The 16,377-nt window shown below is 38.1% G+C and overlaps 1 protein-coding gene across 1 annotated transcript; it reads left to right on the top strand.

The window, feature by feature from the left end:
• Positions 1–10,092: 10,092 nt before the first annotated feature.
• On the top strand, positions 10,093–10,795 carry RB195_021382 (uncharacterized protein; the record flags this gene model as incomplete). Its single annotated transcript, XM_064208094.1, has 3 exons — positions 10,093–10,132; positions 10,186–10,267; positions 10,666–10,795. The coding sequence occupies 3 exons, from the start codon at positions 10,093–10,095 to the stop codon at positions 10,793–10,795; spliced, it is 252 nt and encodes an 83-aa protein (XP_064063975.1).
• Between the last annotated feature and the right edge of the window lie 5,582 nt (positions 10,796–16,377).

The following is a 16,377-nucleotide window of genomic DNA, read 5'->3' as shown; positions in this document are numbered from 1 at the left end:
AAGTTTTACAAGTAAAATCTCGCGTGTCAGAGCACAAGCACCTTTGCTCTGGGTAGGATAAGTTAGCTACAACGTATTTGCTCCACCTGTTATCCTCTTACATAGTAAGTATTGGATTTGAGAGATCGAGAGAGGTATCGATCATCTTTAAGTTTATGGATCATGTTTTTGTCTTTCTTTATTACAGTAATAACTTCTGAGATCTTTATTTTTCGGACAGAACCCAAGAGTCTTCTTGTTACAATAACACCTGCAATATTTAAATCAGATCTCATTATGAGATCAGAGGAAGGAATTTTACTCCCCGTTATTCCAAATTTATATTTCAAAGGATTTGATTCAGCAAAGCATAGCGGGCTAGATCCTATTTAGGGTCTGGCGACCTCCAAATCCAAGAATAGAGGAAAGTAGTCGACTTCGGCCCTTCCTCATCAATTTCTTCTGTGTATGACGTTGCTGAAGATTTTAGGTATCTTTGATTACTTTTTATACATACCAACTTATGCCTATTTGAAATGCGCTAGATGTAGAAGTTCATGTACCTTTGGACCTTAAATTACTGGAAAAATATGCTAAGAGAAAACACCAATTTTGATGAAAACCAAATATTTTTCAAACAAGGAAATTTGCAGACGTATACGATGTCTTACCTCTGTCGGAATAGAACATTTTACCATTTACACGTTCCTTCGTCTTCCAGATAAAGTAATTTTATTTCATATGACATATCATCACTTGTGGACGAGTTTTCACAATCACGTACTTTTTGTAAGCGTTTGGGGTCATCACAGGGCGTGCCTCCCACGCTCAGCGTAGCGGGAGAGCTTCTGAAATTGCGAGTTTCCGTGGATTCTTCTAGTAGTTATGGTAACCTCGTAGAACCTCTCTCCTGATCGTTCCTTTGGAAAACCTTTGTAGGTGTTGTAAGTGAAGTTTTTCAGAGCTCTTCTGGGGCCAATTTACGAGCACAGAAATCGTTAACAATCACTTTGTAGAAGGTATGGTTTTCTCATTTTTGTTAAGAATGAGAGTTGAGGCAATGGGAAAAACCCGCGATACTACGAGAGGAAAAGGATCATTTGTAAAGGGATCCTGAATATCTGTAGCTGTGTTCTGGGGGCGGTACTCTTCCGTACTTGTCACACCAGTTTTTTTTTCTCCGGTCGACAACGATTAGAGCAAACATTTCCCAGCTCATTCACTAAAACTAAGCAGAAATCTAGGATAATCATTGTTCAGAGGATTTGATACAACTGTCCTCAATCCATTCCAGATCCCACAATCCTTCAGTGCATTTTTCAAATCCTGATATTGTTGTTATGTTAGCCGTCAAATTCGATACATTACTACTGCGAGAAATGCAATGATTTTTGTTTGTAGAGGACTCACTGAAACAATGGATATCTTCAAAAAGAGGCTCCTAAGAAAATACCGAGGCAAAATCCAGAAATATGCGGCAGTCTTGACCTCTGCCACACGAACATATCTCCTTTTCTAGTAATAAATACATACACATACATGCATTTTATTTTTCTTTCTTTTGATCTTGACACTGTGTGCCTTCAGCATTTCTAACGTGTCGTCTTTCCATTGTCTTTAGAGGAACGTCTTCAAAAAAAAAGGGAAAAAATAAATAATAGAAAGTAGTAAGCTGGTTTCTGAAATAAGTATTAGTAAATATTACAAAAATGCGGATATAACATTAACAATATTAATTATATATTAACCACTTTAAGAGGGGAGGTCTCGAGATATTTTGTCAAAAATCAGACACAGTTCCCACAGTTTCTCATCTCAAACAAGCAAAGTGGGTTTTATTCATATTCTGCTCCGTAAACTGTTGTATGTACCTCAAAAAAAGCCAAATGAATGAAACGAATGGTACCGAAAAGTACTTAGGATGTGTTTTCAACCTAGGAAACGTACCATTAACACCTTTACTAGTAATGTTGACCCATGAATTATGATACGATCCTCTGATCTCAGTCTCTATTTAAGATATTTTCTGCCGAAAAAGCAAATCGTGATGGAAAATGAGAAAAAAAAGGCAAGATATTGAAGAGTTATTTTCAAGAAGTATAAATCTTCTTCAAACATTTCGGGAAAAAAAATATAGCGATACAAACGGGAATTTCACATGAGGATAATTAGGTAGAGGATTATTGAAGGGATTTTCTCGATGTTAGGAAAAAGACACGCAAGAGTTACCAGCTAAATCGAAAAGGCAAAGAATAATTCTTTTGACGAAAGAGGTAATGAGGTTCCTGAATTAATCTCAACAAATTTTGACGATAACACGTGTGAGCTGCAATCAATAAAACAAAAGTGGCTTTAAAACTCCTCCTAATTCACATATTCCGCACTTTGGACTATAAACGGCACTTTTTTACTCTCACGAAATGTTTGCCTACTTTTTGGTCCCGTCCCGCTTTACGCAAGTGTTAACGAATTCGTCTATTAATAAATAATTGGTACAACTACCAAATAATCAATAAATAGTAGGTCCTTATTTCATTCTTCTTCTGATGTTAAAAAAAAAAGACTTTCTGGAACATCTACAACCAATGTTCTGTCTCGGGGGCAGGTCACTTATATTATGTGTACCACGACTGACAGTGTTAGGGATAAACTGGATAGGGATGGTTCTCGAGAAGAGAATTGATCAGGCTCATTTCCACTAGTAATCTTCTGCAGCTTCTCCAGCCTTTTTGAATCCCAAAAAAGTGTCCCAAAAATCCCAAAAAAAGAGTTAGTGTTTTCGTGGCATCGATCAGTTATCTTTTGGATCTTTTTTTCGTATCTTTTTAATGGCGTCCTCTTAGTTTTCGCCTCTAAGTCAACATTTTTTCATTCAGGATCTGGCTGATTAAAATAGTTGGACTTCCAATAGTAGCGACACAGCAAGGAATTTAACAACATAGCGGTAACGGAAATGGACAGTACTTCACTTTTTCGTAAAAAGTGAGCCTGATGGAATTATTTTAAATCCATCCGAACTGTCGACTATCAGAGCTTTTTCAAAGTAGTGGTCACTCTAACCACCGCATACCATTCATCCTCTATAATGTGACCAGAACGCTCAGGATTGCTATAAAAATCTCGGTGTTTCGAAGTTGAACCATCGGAGCATCTGTCCAACAATGAAGAGACTTCTATTTCTTTTCTTCTGTCTTGCTCTAGGTAATATTTTCCGGTTTCACTAATTTTCAAAGCTTGTAGAGAGGTCATTGCAGTGAGTGGAGCTAAGAAAGGTTATAAAGGTCCATGCCTACAGAGGTTTGGGAAAACGGGAGTTTGTAAAGCGCATTTCGAAAGGTAGGTAATCATTCTTTCAGTGCATTAACTTTAGCTTCGAAAGGATTATTGGAAAGCATATCAATATAAAAAATTTAAATAAGTTTTAGGTCCGTAGAAGATCTCAAAAAAATTAACTCGATACTGAAATACTGAATGAGATACTGAAATTTCGGTCATGCTTTATGAGAAGTTCTTGGCGAAATATTACATGTGTGTGTATTCATTGACTGAACAAAATACTTGATAAAAAGCACTTCCACTCCTGATAGCATAACAATGCTTCTCTGTACTTGTTGATGACTTGAATCTAATCCTACATTAGTTGCACCGCCTCTCCTTGTCACATGGTTTGGAACAGACTTGATCTGATCTGTCACCCTTGTATGTGATATCATTTAAGTGTTCTGGATTTTAGGTGGGGATATAATGCAGGGACAGACCGATGTGAAAAATTCATCTACGGAGGTTGTGGTGGAAACGGAAACAACTTCGAAAGTAAGAAAGAATGCGAAAAACGTTGCATGAAAGGCCTCCCAAAGAAGTGATTCCCGGCGTTTTCCGAATTATCGATTGTTAGAAATAAAGCATTTATTTGAAGGAATGTGGTTAACAATAAAATAATAAAATAAAAATAAAATAGAGAAAATACTATAGATAAGGAATAACAAAACAAGTCAGACATCCTTATTTCATCCCTCAAGTGATTCAAAAAATAGCTTCTGGAACTTCTGGAACAATCATGTTACCGCTCAAGTGCTGGTCTCTTTAAGGCAGTTTAAACCGAAATTGGGAATACTTAATAGACATTTAGTCGAGGTTCTAGCTCACGAGTTTTCATGGATGTCATCGTAGTGAACTCGCCATAAACCTCTTCCGTACTTGTAATCCATTGGAAACGTGGACTCCCGTGAAGAATTCCAGGACCGTCCTGCGTTGAAATCACTAACAATGACCTTGTAGAAGGCAAGCCTTTCCTACAGAAATTCTCTAGGACCGCACAAAACCCTTCTACCGCTTCATCCTCGCTCGCCCTTCAGCAAAAACGAAAGCAAAGACAGTCAAAGCTAGCGTTGAAGCACATCTCATACATTAATATTGGATTCAAGTCGCCTGTTGTTGGAATTATCGAGTGGCAAGTTATAGAGAGAGGGTATTTTTTTACAGGAAACATGGTAATGTTTTATAATTTCCATGTGCAATTACGCTGTGGATAAGATCAATGGCCTATCACTGAAAATCGGAAATCGAATTTCCCACAAATCACTTCTTCTCCATCCGAGGAGAGGAATTTTGTCAATGACCTCGGGAAAGAATGAGTGTTGATAGGCAATAGAAAATTCCAATCAATGACGAGACAACGGAGAAGTGTGCCAAAGAATTTGTGCTTCCAGAAGCTTCAGGGGTTCAACCTTGGGAACGGAAATATTTCACAGCTACAACAACTGCTTGCTCCAAAAATGCTCAAACTGCTTCCTTCAGAAAACCAAATTGATAAAAAAATAAAGCGAATATATTGTTGGAAGAGCCCTTCAAAGGAGTCTTTCATTTATGTAGTGTGAGGGATGCTACATGATCTCTTTCTTTCCTTCTGCGCAATTTTGTTCAGTCGACATTTTTTGTTTTATAATGCGTTGAGAGCAACCAGCAGAAGGGGAAGAGGTATGTAAATGTGCTCTTGAAATTAACAATCTTACTGACCACCACTAGTGAGAAATTAGGATATGTAATCAAAAATCATACACCAGTCCCCATAAACTTTCTTCGCAAACAAGCAGAACTCATCCTCTGCTACGCACATTGCCACATAGGCATCGGAAAAATGAAAAAAGAAACTAATACCGGTACAGATGATCTATAACGGATTTCCACGCGACTTAGAAAAAGTTGCCTGGAAAGAAAAAATCATTCAGATGATTTTATCCACTATTTTGAAATAACGCGTACTAGTGCACCTTTTTTATGAAGAAAAAAGAATGTTCTGCAAACATCATTGTTGTTTCAGAGCGAGTACATTACACGAACTGTACAGTATGTTTGCCCAAACAGTAATATTAAATAGCTGTAGTTATAAATTGTAATTTGAGTAACAATATCTCTCGATTTCACATCTTTTTTCATTGAGAGATGGTGAAGCATTTGCTTATTGAAACTCAAGTAAGAGCTGTGAGGTAGCTCAGAAAAAGATGAATAGTGCTCAAAGCACGATCGGTGATTTCGGAGATGAAAGCTGATGACCACAGGGACCGGAAGAGCCTACGCGGCGCAAAAAATGACGGTCAGAGTAGCGTCGTGGAGAGACGGAAGCAGCTCCCAAGGAACGAAGTGTTCCTCACACCCTCGTACACACTCTTCCCTGCAGAGGATATTCTTTATTCGCTGATAGCGACAATATTATATTACTTTATTACTATATCTCATATTTATTATGTTTGATATTCGCTGTCTAGCATTGTGATGATAACATGACAATAAACATCGAAGCTCAACCTGTATCCACAACACAATTGGTAGCATAGTGGGTTCATTCCGCACCTAAAACTGTTGTAAAACTATTCATTGTGTTTTCAATAACGTACCACAATGTAAAACGTGGTAGAAGTCCAACTAGTCACTGCTGAAAATAATTAATACCCAGTTTAATGCATACAACAACGAACAGAAACTTAATCAAACTTTACGTGGAATCTATTGGATCGTCATCGACTTGATGCCAATTTTATTCTATATCAATTGGAAGCTTTCAAGGCCTAAGACTTTGCACAGTTCAAAAACGGCTTCAAGGATACCAGGAAATCGACGATGTTACGAGAAATGTGCCGACTAAGCGAAAACATTTTTTTTTTCTAAATTCTCGTCCGGATTCCAACGTTTCAGCTTATACAGTGAACTACAAAAGTGAATGCATAGAATAATAAGAAACGCTGTAGATAGAAATGAAGTGTTTTTTCTTGTACTCAGGAAACTCTCAATTTCGCATCGATGCTGAAGTAACTGACTCGTATGTTCGCCACACTGACACGCGGCAACGGTTCAGGCCACACAGGGTTTTTTCGGTCAGATCTCAAACTTGAGTGTCAAAACCTTTATTGAGTAAATTTCTAAGTTAATTCAGCAATACGTACAGGAAAGGCGAACTCGAGAATCCTATTTCCTGAGCTGAATTGGACGGAAAGGTGAAGACGAAGAGACTATCCACCATCGACCAACGAGGCGAGAACCTTTATACGCGAAATTGCACCTCATGACACACACGTTCCCTCGCCGCTATCAGCAAATCTCCCACGGAATACATAACGTTCAATCTATGTACCAGTGTTGAAAACACACACATATCGATTAACATAATGGTCAACACAAACATGCACGACTGCACGAAGTAACAAATCAAGTATCAGATATTAAGTACGTAGTTAGTCGTTCAGCGACAGAAGCTGCTTTTGGTAAGAATGGCCATACCCCACCCGTCTAAAAAGATTTAGAGAAAAGAAATCGATTCATTTAATTTCTGCTGCACTCAAAATAAACAGCTTTACATTCATATTTGTAATAAATCTTAAGATTGATGGTAGTACATAGTTCATGCCAGTAAGCTAGTAGTATTCTTCTTATCGTGGATTAAAAAATATGAATACAATTTTTTTATTTCACATGCAATATTTAAATCAGATCTCATTATGAGATCAGAGGAAGGAATTTTACTCCCCGTTATTCCAAATTTATATCTCAGGGGATTTGATTCAGCAAAGCATAGCGGGCTAGATCCTATTTAGGGTCTGGCGACCTCCGAGTCCAAGAATAAAGGAAAGTAGTCGACTTCGGCCCTTCCTCATCAATTTCTTCTGTGTATGACGCTGCTGAAGTGTTTAGGTATCTTTGATTACTCTTATACGTACCAACTTATGCTCATTTAAAGGCATCACCATTGAGGTGTTCGGTGAGTATTCGTATACAGGATGGAGACCACAGAGGGTTCTCCATTTTTCTAATCCGTAACCAACTTATGCTTATTTAAAAGTCGCTAGATGTAGGAGTTCACGTGCCTTTTGACCTTAAATAACTGGAAAAATATGCTAAGAAAAAACACCAATTTTGATGAAAACCAAATATATTTCAAACAAGGAAATTTGCAGACGTATACGATGACTTGCTTCTGTCGAAATAAAACCGGCTTCTGAAATTGCGAATTTCCGTGGATTCCTCTAATCGTTATGGTAACCTCGTAGAACCTCTCTCCGAGTCGTTCCATTGGAAAACGTGGGTGTTGTAAGTGAAGTTGTTTCGAGGTTCTTCTGGGGCCAATGTACAGGCACAGAAATCGTCAACAATCGCTTTCTAGAATGTATGGTTTTCTCATTTTTGTTAAAGAGGAGAGTTGAGGCAATGGAAAAAACCCACGATACTACGAGAGGAAAAGGATCATTTGTAAAGGGATCCTGAATATCTGTAGCTGTGTTCTGGGGGCGGTACTCTTCCGTACTTGTCACACCAGTTTTTTTTTCCGTTGGTCGACAGCGATTAGAGCAAACATTTCCCAGCTCATTCACTAAAACTAAGCAGAAATCTAGGATAATCATTGTTCAGAGGATTTGATACAATTGTCCTCAATCCATCCCAGATCTCACAATCTTTCAGTGCATTTTTCAAATCCTGAAATTGTTGTTATGTTAGCCGTCAAATTCGATCATTACTACTGCGAGAAATGCAATGATTTTTGTTTGTAGAGGACTCACTGAAACAGCAGATATTTTCAAAAAGAGGCTCCTAAGAACATACCGAGGCAAAATCCAGAAATATGCGTCAGTCTTGACCTCTGCCACACGAACATATCTTCTTTTTTTAGTAATAAATACATACACATACATGTATTTTATTTTTCTTTCTTTTGATCTTGAAACTATGTGCCTTCAGCATTTCTAAAGTGTCGTCTTTCCATTGTCTTTAGAGGAACTTCTTCAAAAAAAGGAAGAAAATAAGGGGTTCCTGAAATGAACAATATTACAAAAATGCTGATACAACATTAACAATATTAGCAATATATTAACCACTTTAAGAGGGGAAGTCTCGAGATATTGTGTCAAAAATCAGAAACAGTTCCCACACTTTCTCATCTCAAACAAGCAGAATAAGTGTTATTCATATTTTGCTCCGTAAACTGTTATATGGACCACAAAAAAAGCCAAATGAATGAAACGAATGGTAGCGAAAAGTATTTCGTACGCGTTTTCAGCCTAGGATACACTGCTAACACTTTCATTAAAAATGTTGATCTAGAAATTACGGTTCGATCCTCCGGTCTCAGTCCCTATTCAAAATATTTTCTGTTGAAAAAGCACATCGTGCATCATGACGGAAAATGAGAAAAAATGGCAAAAATTCAAGAATTATTTTCAAGAAGTACAAATCTTCCTCAAACATTTCGGAAAAAAAGAAAATATAGCGATATAAACGGGAATTTCACAAAAGGATAGTCAGGTGGAGGATTATTGAAGGGATTTTTGCGATGTTAGGAAAAAGACACGCAAGAGTGACTAGCTAAATCAAAAAAGCAAAGAAAAATCCTTTTGACGAAAGAGGTAATAAGGTCTGTGAATTAATCTCAACAAATTTTGAGGATAACAATTATTAATAAATGCAATTAATAAAAACAAGTGGCTTTAAAACTCCTCTTAAAGGCATCGCTCCACGAATCTGAGGTGGTACGGATTTCAGGTGGAGTATTCGTATACGGGATGGGAGACTTTGGAAAGGGGGGGGGGGGTGATTCCGACCATTTCTTCCTAATTTCCGTAGAAAACGGCCTGGAAGATACGGCTTCAGGCGTTCTGGCGCACTTTTTTCTACAAGTAGTTCGACTGGAGCGCGCCAGCCTTGCGCACGCGCCGCATCTTCCGGGCCGTTTTTACGGCAATTAGGAAGAAATGGACGGAATCACCTCCTCTCCATAATCTACTATCCCGTATACAAATAATCAACCTGAAATCTACACCACCTCAGATTCGTGGATGATGCCTTTAATTCACATATTCCGCGCTTTGGACTATTAACGGCACTTTCTTACTCTCACGAAATGTTTACCTACTTTTTGGGCTCGTCCCGCCTTACGCAAGTGTCAACGATTTCATCTATTGATAAATAATTGATACAACTACCAAATAATGAATAAATAGTATGTCCTTATCTCATTCTTCTTCTGATGTAAATAAAAGACTTTCTGGAACATCCACAACCAATCATTTTCTGTCTCGGGGGCAGGTCACTTATATTATGTGTACCACGACTGACAGTTTTGGGGATAAAGTGGATAGGAGTGGTTCTCGAGAAGAGAATTGATCAGGCTCATTTCTATTAGTAATCTTCCGCAGCTTCTCCAGCCTTTTTGAATCACAAAAAATAGAGGTACTGTTTTCGTAGCACCAAGTCAGTTATCTTCTTGATCTTTTTTTGTATCTTTTTAATAGCGCCCTCTTAGTTTTCGCTTCTTTTCAATTTTCAGTCAACCTTTTCCATCCAGCATCTGGCTGTTTTTAATAGTTGGACTTCCAACAGTAGTGGTACGACAAGGAATTTAACAACATAGCGGTAACGGAAATGGACAGTACTTCATTTTTTCGTAAAAAGTGAGCCTGATGGAATTATTTTAAATCCATCCGAACTGTCGACTATCAGAGCTTTTTCAAAGTAGTGGTCACTCTAACCACCGCATACCATTCATCCTCTATAATGTGACCAGAACGCTCAGGATTGCTATAAAATCTCGGTGTTTCGAAGTTGAACTATCGGAGCATCAGTCCAACAATGAAGAGACTTCTATTTCTTTTCTTCTGTCTTGCTCTAGGTAAGACTTTCTGGTTTCATTAATCTTTAAAACTTATAGAGAGATCATTGCAGTGAGTGGAGCTAAGAGAGGTAATGAAGATCCATGCCTGCAGAAGTTTGGGGAAACGGGAGTTTGTAAAGCGTATTTCGAAAGGTAGGCTATCATTCTTTCAGTGCATTAACTTTAGCTTCGAAAGGATTATTGGAAAGCATGTCAATATAAGAAATTTAAATAAGTTTTAGGTCCCGTAGAGAATCTCAAAAAAATTAACTCGATACTGAAATACTGAATGAGATACTGAAATTTCGATCATGCTTTATGAGAGGATTTAGGCGAAATATTACATGTGTGTGTATTCATTGACTGAACAAAATACTTGATAAAAAGCACTTCCACTCCTGATAGCATAACAATGCTTCTCTGTACTTGTTGATGACTTGAATCTAATCCTACATTAGTTGCACCACCTCTCCTTGTCACATGATTTGGAACAGACATGATCTGATCTGTCATCCCTGGATGTGATATCATTTAAATGTTCTGGATTTTAGGTGGGGATTTAATCCAGAGAAAGGCCGATGTGAAGAATTCATCTACGGAGGTTGTGGTGGAAATGGAAACAACTTCGAAAGTAGGGAAGATTGTGACAAACGTTGTATGAACCACTACCCGAAGAAGTGATGCCCGCTGTTTTCCGAATTATCGATTGTTAGAAATAAAGCATTTATTTGGAAGAATGTGGTTAACAAAATAAAGAAAATACTACAGATATGGAATAACAAAACACAGGATACAGTTGGACTTCCTCATTCCTCACCTAACGCAAAATGTTTCAGGAACCTGCGGAACCAATAATGTTTTCTTCCAAGTGCTAGCCTCTTAAAGACAGTTTAAATATGGTTCTGAAGTTGCGAGTTTTCATGGATGATCATCGTAGTGAACTCGTAAAACCTCTTCCGTACTCGTTCCATTGGGAAACGTGGATTCCCATGTGAAGCTTTCCAGGACCGATGTTGCGTTGAAATCACTAACAATGACCCTGTAGAAGGTATAGCCTTTTCTACAGAAATTCTCTAGGACCGCATAAAACCCTTCGACCGTTTCATCCTCGCTCGCCGTTGAGCAAAAACGAAGAAGACAGTCAAAGCTAGCGCTGAAGCACATCTCATACATTAATATTGGATTCAAATCGCCTGTTGTTGGAATTATCGAGTGGCAAGTTTTCGTCGGAGGGCATTTTTTCACAGGAAACATGGTAATGTTTTATAATTTCCATGTGCAATCACGCTGTGGATAATGTTAGTGACCTGTCACTGTAAATCGGAAATCAAAGTTCCAATAAATCACTTCTTCTCCATCCGAGGAGAGGAATTTTGTCAATGACCTCGGGAAAGAATGAGTGTTGATAGGCAATAGAAAATTCCAATCAATGACGAGACAACGGAGAAGTGTGCCAAAGAATTTGTGCTTCCAGAAGCTTCAGGGGTTCAACCTTGGGGACGGAAATATTTCACAGCTACAACAACTGCTTGCTCCAAAAATGCTCAAACTGCTTCCTTCAGAAAACCAAATTGATAAAAAATAAAGCGAATATATTGTTGGAAGAGCCCTTCAAAGGAGTCTTTCATTCATGTAGTGTGAGAGATACTATATGATCTCTTACTTTCCTTTTGCGCAATTTTGTTCAGTCGACATTTTTTGTTTTATAATGCGTTGAGAGCAACCAGCAGAAGGGGAAGAGGTGCCACATAGGAATCAGAAAAATGAAAAAAGAAACTAATACCGGTACAGATTATCTATAACGGATTTCCACGCGACTTAGAAAAAGCTGCCTGGAAAGAAAAAATCATTCAGATGATTTTACCCACTATTTTGAAATAACGCGTACTAGTGCACCTTTTTTTATGAAGAAAAAAGCAAACTCCAAACATCATCGTTATTTCAGACAGAGTACATTTCACGTACTGTAGTGTATGTTTGCACAAATAGTGAGATTAAATAGTTGTTGTTATAAGTCGTAGTTTGAATGGCAACATCTCTCGATTTCACATCTTTTTTCATTGAAAGATGGTGAAGCATTTCCTGATCGAAACTCAAGTAAGAGTTGTGAGCTAGCACAAGAAAAAAATGAATAGTGCTCAAAGAACGATCGGTGAATTCGGAGATGAAAGCTGGTGACTACAGGGACCGGAGGTACCGACACAGCGCAAAAATGAAGTTAGAGCAGCGTCGTGGAGGGACAGAAGCAGTTCCCAAGGAACGAGGTGTTCCTCACACCCTCGTACACAGCCTTCCCTGCAGAGGATATTCTTTATTCGCTGATAGCGACAATATTATATTACTTTATTACTATATCTCATATTTATTATTATTATGTTTGATATTCGTTGTCTAGCATTGTGATGATAACATGACAATAAACATCGAAGCTCAATCTGTATCCACAACACAATGGTAGCATGGCGGGTTCATTCCACACCTATAAGTGTTGTAAAACTATTCATGTGTTTTCAGTAACGTACACAATGTAAAACGTGGTAGAAGTCCAAGTAGTCACTGCTGAAAATAATTAATTCCCAGTTTAATGAACACAACAACGAACAGAAACTTAATCAAAATTTACGTGGAATCCATTGGATCGTCATCGACTTGATGCCAATTTTATTCTATATCAATTGGAAGCTTTCAAGGCCTAAGACTTTGCACAGTTCAGAAACGGCTTCAAGGATACCAGGAAACCGGCAATGTTACGAGAAATGTGCTGGCTACGCGGATACATTTTTTTCTAAATTCGCCCGGATTCGAACGTTTCAGCTTATACAGTGAACTACAAAAGTGAATGCATAGAATGATAAGAAACGCTGTAGATAGAAATGAAGTGTTTTTTTTTTGTACTCAGGAAACTCTCAATTTCTCATCGAGGCTGAAGTAACTGACTCGTATGTTCGCCACACTGACACGCGGCAACGGTTCAGGCCACACAGGGTTTTTTCGGTCAGTTCTCAAACTTGAGTGTCAAAATCTTTATTGAGTAAATTTCTAAGTTAATTCACCAATACGTACAGAAAAGACAAAGTCGAGAATCCTATTTCCTAAGATGAATTAGATGAAAAGGTGAAGACGAAGAGACTATCCACCATCGACCAACGAGGCGAGAACCTTTGTACGCGAAATTTCACCTCATGACACACACGTTCCCTCGCCGCTATCTCTCCCACGGAATACATAGCGTTCAATCTATGTACCAGTGTTGAAAACATACACATATCGATTAACATAATGGTCAACACAAACATGCACGACTAAGTAACAAATCAAGTATCAGATATTAAGTGCGTAGTTAGTCGTTCAGCGACAGAAGCTGCTTTTGGTAAGAATGGCCATACCCCACCGGTCTAAAAAGATTAAGAGAAAAGAAATCGATTCATTTAATTTCTACTGCACTCAAAATAAACAGCTTTACATTCATATTTGTAATAAATCTTAAGATTGATGGTAGTGATTCATGCCAGTAAGCTAGTAGTATTCTTCTTATCGTGGATTAAAAAATATGAATACAATTTTTTTATTTCACATGCAATATTTAAATCAGATCTCATTATGAGATCAGAGGAAGGAATTTTACTCCCCGTTATTCCAAATTTATATCTCAGGGGATTTGATTCAGCAAAGCATAGCGGGCTAGATCTCATTTAGGGTCTGGCGACCTCCGAATCCAAGAATATAGGAAAGTAGTCGACTTCGGCCCTTCCTCATCAATTTCTTCTGTGTATGACGCTGCTGAAATGTTTAGGTATCTTACTCTTATACGTACCAACTTATGCTTATTTAAAAGTCGATAGATGTAGGAGTTCACGTGCCTTTGGACCTTAAATAACTGGAAAAATATGCTAAGAGAAAACACCAATTTTGATGAAAACCAAATATATTTCAAACAAGGAAATTTGCAGACGTATACGATGTCTTGCTTCTGTCGAAATAAAACCGGCTTCTGAAATTGCGAATTTCCGTGGATTCTTCTAGTAGTTATGGTAACCTCGTAGAACCTCTCTCCGAGTCGTTCCATTGGAAAGCGTGGGTGTTGCAAGTGAAGTTGTTCCGAGGTTCTTCTGGGGCCAATGTACAGGCACAGAAGTCGTTAACAATCACTTTGTAGAAGGTATGGTTTTCTCATTTTTGTTAAGAATGAGAGTTGAGGCAATGGGAAAAACCCGCGATACTACGAGAGGAAAAAGATCGTTTGTAAAGGGATCCTGAATATCTGTAGCTGTGTTCTGGGGGCGGTACTCTTCCGTACTTGTCACACCAGTTTTTTTTTCCGTTGGTCGACAGCGATTAGAGCAAACATTTTCCAGCTTTGAGTAAAACTAAGCGGAATACTACGATAATCATTGTTCAGAGGATTTGATACAATTGTCCTCAATCCATTCCAGATCTCACAATCTTTCAGTGCATTTTTCAAATCCTGAAATTGTTGTTATGTTAGCCGTCAAATTCGATCATTACTACTGCGAGAAATGCAATGATTTTTGTTTGTAGAGGACTCACTGAAACAGCAGATATTTTCAAAAAGAGGCTCCTAAGAAAATACCGAGGCAAAATCCAGAAATATGCGGCAGTCTTGACCTCTGCCACACGAACATACCTTCTTTTTTAGTAATAAATACATACACATATTTATTTTTATTTACATACATATTTTTTTTATTTGCATACACACATTTATTTTTCTTTCTTTTGATCTTGACACTATGTGCAATCAGTATTTTTAACGTGTCGTCTTTCTATTGTCTTTGGAGGAACGTCTTCAAAAAAAGGAAGAAAATAAGGGGTTTCTGAAATGAACAATATTACAAAAATGCTGATATAACATTAACAATATTAGCAATATATTAACCACTTTAAGAGGGGAAGTCTCGAGATATTGTGTCAAAAATCAGAAACAGTTCCCAAAGTTTCTCATCTCAAACAAGCAGAATAGGTTTTATTCATATTTTGCTCCGTAAACTGTTATATGGACCACAAAAAAAGCCAAATGAATGAAACGAATGGTATCGAAAAGTATTTCGTACGCGTTTTCAGCCTAGGATACACCGCTAACACTTTCGTTAAAAATGTTGATCTAGAAATTACGATGCGATCCTCCGGTCTCAGTCCCTATTCAAAATATTTTCTGTTGAAAAAGCACAACGTGCATCATGACGGAAAATGAGAAAAAATGGCAGAAATTCAAGAGTTATTTTCAAGAAGTACAAATCTTCCTCAAACATTTCGGAAAAAAAGAAAATATAGCGATATAAACGGGAATTTCACAAAAGGATAGTCAGGTGGAGGATTATTGAAGGGATTTTTGCGATGTTAGGAGAAAGGCACGCAGGAGTTAGTAGCTAAATCAAAAAAGCAAAGAAAAATCCTTTTAACGAAAGAGGTAATGAGGTCTGTGAATTAATCTCAACAAATTTTGAGGATAACACGTTTAAGCTGCAATTAATAAAAAAAAGTGGCTTTAAAACTCCTCTTAAAGGCATCGCTCCACGAATCTGAGGTGGTACGGATTTCAGGTGGAGTATTCGTATGCGGGATTGGAGACTTTGGAGAGGGGGGTGATTCCGACCATTTCTTCCTAATTTCCGTAGAAAACGGCCTGGAAGATACGGCTTCAGGCGTTCTGGCGCACTTTTTTCTACAAGTAGTTCGACTGGAGCGCGCCAGCCTTGCGCACGCGCCGCATCTTCCGGGCCGTTTTTACGGCAATTAGGAAGAATTGGACGGAATCACACCCCTCTCCATAACCTACTATCCCGTATACGAATACTCCACCTGAAATCTGCACCACCTCAGATTCGTGGATGATGCCTTTAATTCACATATTCCGCACTTTGGACTATTAACGGCACTTTCTTACTCTCACGAAATGTTTACCTACTTTTTGGGCCCGTCCCGCCTTACGCAAGTGTTAACGATTTCATCTATTAATAAATAATTGATACAACTACCAAATAATGAATAAATAGTATGTCCTTATCTCATTCTTCTTCTGATGTAAATAAAAGACTTTCTGGAACATCCACAACCAATCATTTTCTGTCTCGGGGGCAGGTCACTTATATTATATGTACCACGACTGACAGTGTTGGGGATAAAGTGGACAGGGGTGGTTCTCGAGAAGAGAATTGATCAGGCTCATTTCCACTAGTAATCTTCTGCAGCTTCTCCAGCCTTTTTGAATAACAAAAAATAGAGGTACTGTTTTCGTAGCATCG

The sequence above is a fragment of the Necator americanus genome, chromosome X (assembly GCF_031761385.1).
Source record: "Necator americanus strain Aroian chromosome X, whole genome shotgun sequence".
Classification (NCBI taxonomy): Eukaryota; Metazoa; Nematoda; class Chromadorea; order Rhabditida; family Ancylostomatidae; genus Necator; species Necator americanus.
This window is presented reverse-complemented; position numbering and strand designations above follow the sequence as displayed.